This window comes from Salvia splendens, chromosome 14 (assembly GCF_004379255.2).
Source record: "Salvia splendens isolate huo1 chromosome 14, SspV2, whole genome shotgun sequence".
Taxonomy (NCBI): Eukaryota; Viridiplantae; Streptophyta; class Magnoliopsida; order Lamiales; family Lamiaceae; genus Salvia; species Salvia splendens.
Window position 1 is genome coordinate 22,256,900 of NC_056045.1, and position 7,203 is coordinate 22,264,102.

Genomic DNA, 7,203 nt, shown 5'->3' on the forward strand with positions numbered 1-7,203 from the left:
ACGCGTTGCGGGTGGCCTAATAAACTGAGCTAAAAACTCTTATATTTTATTAAAAAGGAGAAAAACACACACACACACACACACATATATATATATATATATATATATATATATATATATATATATATATATATATATAGCTATAAAATGTTAAATATATAAATTAAGAATATGCGATAATTGTTTTTGATCGACGCTCGGATTGTAATGTTTCAAAATTTAAAATAAACTAAAATATATGAATGCGAAGAAATAAAATCAATACCACCAACTCAATCAGTATTATTTTATATCAAATTATAATTTGTTGTATGTTCCAATTAATGAATAAATAACTTTAATATTTTTAAAAGAAAAAGAGAAAACATTAACTATTTTTTTTTTAAACAAAATCAGTATTGCTATCTCAACCCGTATTATTATGATAAATTAATACTAATTAAGTTTATGATTTTAGTTTTATGAATTTCATAATTTTGATTTGAATTCTGTTTATAAATTTTATTTACTAATTTAATAATTTTTATTTGAATTCTTTAATTTTCGAAAATTTAGTTTCTTTATTTTAATTTTTTAATGTTAAAATTAGTTATCGATCAATAAAATCTATTGTAATATTTTAATGATAGTACTATCTCCATTCACCAAAGTAGACATAGTTGTATATGACACGGATTTTTAACCTCGATATATAATATTATTTCATGTTCCTAGCACATCTATTTAATATTTTAAGGATATATAGTGAATATTTATATTTTTTATAAAATAATACTAGAATTCTTAGTTTATTCACTAAGCAAGAAACAAATGATATATTTTTATATAATACTATATTAATACTATTTTACGATTTTGATTTTGAGAATTTATAATTTTGATTTTAATTATTTACTATACAAAATTTAAACTCTTAACTTTCGTAACATTATAGTCAAATCTTAATAAAGAAAACTGTAATACAAAATTGAAGAATATATACTTTAAAAAATGAACTAATAAAAATATAAAGGAAAACATGAAAGGAAAAAAAGGAAAATAAACTATTTTAATTATATTAATTTGTGATTAGTACAAGTTGGAGACATAACTTAAATTTTACCATATTTCATTGGATTATTCTTCACATTAAATCCTTTAAACTAGAACTATCCAAAGTTATGCTACCAAAATAACATAAGGATATATTAGTCCATATTTAAATTAAGTATATGGTAAAGTGACATAGTCCACATTTCTATCTTGGCATGATAAAAAAAATTTATACCGGGTTGAAGATTAATATATATTGGGCTCCGAGTTGAATGAGCTACATGATATTTTGTTCCTCAATATTTATTAAATAGTGAGTAACTAATTATGAGAGAGTATTATGATTTACATTATGAATTTCACCTTATTATGAAACTGTAATACTATACTATCGACGAAAGAGACTGTACAACACAAAATGAAGTATGGAGGGTGGTAAATAATCCAAAATTGGAGTGTACAAACAACAAAAAATATACAGGTACAAATTGAATTTATCCGCGCCTCAGGGAAGAAAAGAATCCTCCACCTTTCTCTTTTCGTCCATCTCCTTCCTCTTCAACCTGTTGCACAACCAAGCAGTTTGAGATTAACAAAGCATAACTGGATGAATATAGTGAGATGGATCAACATAGTTAAAAAGAATGGATGAGTATGGCAGAAAAAAATAACACCTCCTTAAAAATTGTGAGTAAGATTTGAGTTATATCAGAAAAGTCTGGTCTTAGAGCTGGATCTCGCTGCCAGCATCTCTCAAGTAGCTCAGCAAGCTTCGCATTTGTATGCCTCGGGATGGTTGGCCGGAGACCCTAAATGTAATCAAGGAATGTTCAATTTTACCAAATAAACAAGAATGATAAAAAAAAAAGTTGACATACCCTTTGGACCACCGCAACAGCTGCTTGTAAAGGGGTGAGATACTCGTACGGAAGCTGTCAAAGATAAAACAAAAATATGAAAATGAATGACATATTTCAAATGCCAAATCCAAATCCCAAGTTTATTAGAGTGTAGAATAACACCTTTCCTGTGAGTAACTCCCATACTACCACTCCAAAACTGAACACATCGGCTTTGTGATCGTAGGGCTTATGCTCGATCACCTTCACAAAGAGAGAGGACTAGCTAGTAAGCTCAAACATTTTCATCTCTTCACTGATTCGTCTATACACATTATGATAGTTATGTACCTCAGGGGCCATCCACCGGTATGTCCCAGTTTCAGCTGTCATCACACCTGTTTGTGCCTTCACTCTCGCCACTCCAAAATCGCCCACTTTAACCACCTGAAACCAACCATTACGCGATCTCAATGCTCCAACTCCGGTAATGTATATCAAGTTAACAACACTAAGATCATTCATGTCTGGGATGGAATAATTACTTCCTTTTCGTCCATCAAAAGATTTGCACTCTTCAAGTCCCTGTGAATTATATTGTTGTGATGCAAAAAGTTCATTCCCTTTGAAACATCAATCGAAACTTTAAGTAATCCTTGAAGCTTAAAACCACCCTTTTGCTTGTGCAGAAAGTCGTATACACTTCCTCCAGACATGAACTCTGCGAACATGCAAGTGAATAATGACATTTTTTGTAAAGTGGAAAAAGAAATAGATGCATGTATGCCTATATGTACCTGTAACTATGCACAAGTTGGGAGGTCTGGTGCATGCCCCTATAAACTGAACCACATTTTTGTGACGAATTTTTCTGTAAATACCAGGAAACGATCAGATTCTGGAAACAGTGCACTAATGTCAGAGTTAAGGAACTCATCATAGCTATAGCCAAACTTCATTGGTTTGGTAAGTATCACTACCAGAATAGTTAATAGCAAAATTAATGTAATAAGCTACTTAATGACGACAAACCTCATTATATACACTTCTTGAACAAATTCCTGTTGGAGTTCTGTATTCAAGCGCTCAGCCTTGAGAATCTTTATTGCGACATCCTGACTACGGTAAGTACCTCGGTATCTGAACATAGAGCTTCTACAGTGAATTGAACGCTCAACTGCAAGCCCAAGCTTAAAAAATGGCATCCATAATACTTACAAATCACCATATGATCCTGAAGCTACTTTGGAGTCGAATTTCAGTAGTTGAGGATCGATTTCCCAGACATCAGTACCATCATTGGGTATTGTTAGTTGATCATATTCACATTTGATCTTTATTTGTTGATTTTCATTCACATGAGGCAAAGACTCTAGATTGGGCCATGATCTTTTCTGCAAGATACAGTGTATATTAGCATTATAGCACATGCTGAACAAAGTAGGTAGCATAAATCAAGTCTCATTATATAACATTCCACTTAAAGTTCTTGAGCTTTATACTAGCATGAGGAAAAACCGAAAGAGCATAGCATAACAAACATGCAGATAAGGAAGTAAATTGCAACAGAAACAAGCCAACAATTAGGCAGGATTGACCAGTGCACACATCTAAACAGTACCAACAACCAACAATCCTAATACATAATACGACAGAGCTTAAAAGAATCTTACCTCAGTCTTTAGAATTTCTTTTTCAAGTGCGGCCCGGAGTTGGTCAACCTCCTGATAAGTAGAAACATAAGGGTAAGTCAGAAAGTCTAACGCAAGTTTAAAATAAATGTCCCTAAAATAAGCTCCATTTCATGCATATGTCTCACAAAACATAGGCTTGATTATCTTAAGAGAAAAAGAACCAAAGGTCATAGGCTCAGGTACTTGAACAAGACCAAGATTTGTTGGTCATCAGTCACTCATGGCATTAAGAACCGTATAATTTTCATTGGCTTTAAGCAAAAGTATTCTAAAGAACTACCTTTGAACTGTACAATACACTATTTGTTAAAACATGACAGTAACAAAAATAAGGCAATAATAAAACATTTTGAAGGACCATGTGTACTTTGGCAGAGCTTGATTGGGTATTAAAACAGAATAAAATATCTACTAGGTTAGAAATTAAAAAGAAGACGTGGTACCTCAGATGGCCAACCATCAACAACAAAGACATCAAGTGAATAGCCATCCACAGTTGAAAAGGCGTGTGCTTCCTGAATGTTGAGTCCAACTTCAGCTAATAAAGAAGTCAGCTGCAAGTTCACCATTGTAATTCAGTCACATAGCTACAACGAATACCTTAAAGGTAAAGTAAAAAACTCTGCAGTTACAAGCAGAATTAGTAATGCTTGATTCTTTTCACTAAGAAAGAGATACTATCAGATGTCCATGCTCGAGAGTTTTATAAAATCATTGTGGAGTCGTGCTTCAGAACAAGTAAGCGTCATCGGCTACCTGACTGAGGAGCTTCGGCCTGTTAATTGTTGAGAAAGTAATCTCATGCATGGGCCTACATTATCAATAGTAGGAGAAGGGTTAAGCTACATTATACAGTGGATTAAAGACAAATGGCACACTGCTATGTTGCAGCAACTAAGAACCAAAGAAATTAAGAACCAAGAAGATCAGGCGCATAATATATGTATAGAGCATACCTTCTAAACTTTGCAACAGCATCTGCATCAATATCTCCATCTTGCACTTCTGTTTTACATGCTTGAAGTGCAAGTGCCTCAAGATTCGGAGAAGATCCAAAGGCAGGTGGTGGATGGATGCTAAATTCAAAATGGTAGTAAGATATCATAATATCCCAATGAATAAAACCAAATGGGGTATGGAAAAATGAGATTAGTTCAAATCAGCAAATGACTACAATGATGAAAAAGAATAAAGATCATTGCAATGTAAGAAAATTATACATAATAAAGATTTTTGCTAATACCTCTCCCTTCTTGGAGAACTTGAATGTTCTATATCTACTAAATTTCCATCTGAGGCAGGCACTACCTGTATATAAACATGATAACACCTAATTTCAAGATTGTACCAACCGATAAAAAGTTAACATGATAGCATAATATACGTCATGAAGATGCCCCCTCTAGCATGATAACATTTAGTTGAGCAAATATGAAAAATTCCGAGTGTACCAACCGATAAAAAGTTAACATGATAGCATAATATACGTCATGAAGATGCCCCCTCTAGCATGATAACATTTAGTTGAGCAAATATGAAAAATTCCGAGGAATTTTGATTGAGCATGTACTATCTCATGAACCTGATACATGCTTTTCACATAGCAGGCTTGCAGATGATCTTAGAATGACTTTCATTTTTTCATTTTATAATTTTTGGAGATAAATTCAGGCAAACTTTGATGAGAAATGTATCTGCAATTTCAGTAAACTTTAGCCCAATAGAAAGCTGAGAAACTAATGACCATCCCAATAGTTACCAATCAAGCTCTGCTGAATTCTACAAGTCCCCTCAATATTAATCATATACTACATGAGAATACTATACTGCCACCACTCTTTCTATATCCCAATGCTAGCAGGTGCTGGGGCCTGGTTTATTCGTTTATTCGATGTGAGGGACCTCCCCATTCATAATAAATGATTAAAGATCTTGCCTACTGCTTCCAATTTTAAGATCACAAACATCACTTTCTGGACAGGTCATCAATGTATGTGAGGCCGAAACAGGTTTGTGTGCAAGAAATAGCATGCCCCACAAGGTTATGCAAAACCAGATAGACTTAAAAACTGGGAAGGATTAAGTTTGACATTGACGAACAAACCTGCACTAGGCGGACATCAAAAGTTGGCCTATTAGCAGGATCACGCGCCAGATGCAGGAGCCTCTTGTGCGTCAGAACATCCTCCGCCCTCTCCAAGCTCACATCCATCGCATACCTACGCCATTAATTATAATGCACAATTTGAAATATTATGACCAAAATTCAGGAGTAATAAGGAAGACTCAATAGCTAGAACAATTGGGAAAAGGAAAAACTAAAATGAAGAAAAAAAAAAGTGGATTCTAAAACGATAGCGCAGCATTCGATAGAATAAATAAAATAGTGATGTTTTTAATTTTGATGAGAGAGTAAATGTAACCTAGGAGGCAGGCGATTGAAATGAGCCCAAAGCTGATGATCGAAATCCATTTCCTGAGCTTCGAAGTGGCCGACTTCCTTAAGGCGCCGCAAAACCTCATTGTAAACCTCCGCCTTTTTGTGCTGGAATCGGCTCGCCGCCGACGGTTTCTGATCCTCTCCCCTACTTCCGCAACTCCCTATATCTTCCATCGCCATGAGGTTTTCGCGATTTCCGAAAACCTCCGCTTTTTGTGGTGTAACCGCTCGCGATTTGCGCAATCAGCTCCGGTTTACGTAGAATGAGATTTTCACCAGCGACGCGGATTTATACGTAGCAGATGCCGATTTGAGACGGCTGCGAACTGGAAATTATTTAACTTCATATTACCACCAACTGATGGAAAAATATTTATTTAAAAGGATTTCATGGATGAGCTATTTATATACTATGGGCTTTGAATTGGTTTATTTCTTCATCAAGTGAAACTTTTACGAAGGATTATTTTTAAAAAAATCCTATATAAAGGAGGAAATTAGAAATGATATCAAGAGGGCTCGAATTTGGCACCCCAAATAATAATGTCTAAGCTCCATGACATTAGGGCAAAGGAGTTGTTGACCAATATACCCCTCTTCCCCGTAATTCTGGAATAATTTTATCTTTTCTATTTAATGCTATGATTTTGAATTTTGAAGATCAATTATCTGATTGTTATTGTTTAGTGATGGTAAACACTCAAACCTTGGACCCATAATCTTTGCATGTGATTTGAGTGTCCTTTATTAAGTAGGTGTCGTGTGTTGTACATTTTTGTAGTCTCACTCATTTCTAAATAAATTGTCCCTATTACTATGATACAATTCATACATAATTTATGTGGACTATACCTTTGCCGCCTCACACGATTTTATTTGAAAATAAGATGTTTGAAGAATTTATAAGATGTAATGTTTTAATAATTTATAACTTGTGAAAATGTTTGGATGATTGACCTAAAGAGTTAGAGAAAAAATGAAACTTAAATGTGTAATGTAATATGGTGTAAGATAGTGTGGATTAGTTATATGGGGTAACAAAAACATCTGATATAATAACATATCTTTGTTGAGAAAAAATGTGGCGCAGCTTTAGTGAAGAAATACATGTAGTTTGATGAATAAAAAATAAATAGCAGCAGGCATTTTTGTAGCTGTTTGTGTGATAGTAATAATAATTGGAAGTATGATGGAAATG

The 7,203-nt window shown here is 33.8% G+C and overlaps 1 protein-coding gene across 1 annotated transcript; it reads right to left on the reverse strand.

The window, feature by feature from the left end:
- Positions 1-1,451: 1,451 nt before the first annotated feature.
- Positions 1,452-6,380, reverse strand: LOC121763507 (serine/threonine-protein kinase STY46-like). The gene is made up of 16 exons (XM_042159528.1): positions 5,989-6,380; positions 5,670-5,784; positions 4,809-4,873; positions 4,522-4,641; positions 4,322-4,376; positions 4,009-4,119; positions 3,545-3,595; positions 3,090-3,265; positions 2,904-3,011; positions 2,669-2,742; positions 2,417-2,592; positions 2,223-2,318; positions 2,055-2,135; positions 1,911-1,964; positions 1,707-1,841; positions 1,452-1,595 (listed from the first exon to the last, which is right to left on the reverse strand). The coding sequence occupies exons 1-16, from the start codon at positions 6,183-6,185 to the stop codon at positions 1,527-1,529; spliced, it is 1,683 nt and encodes a 560-aa protein (XP_042015462.1). The 5' UTR covers positions 6,186-6,380; the 3' UTR covers positions 1,452-1,526.
- Positions 6,381-7,203: the final 823 nt, after the last annotated feature.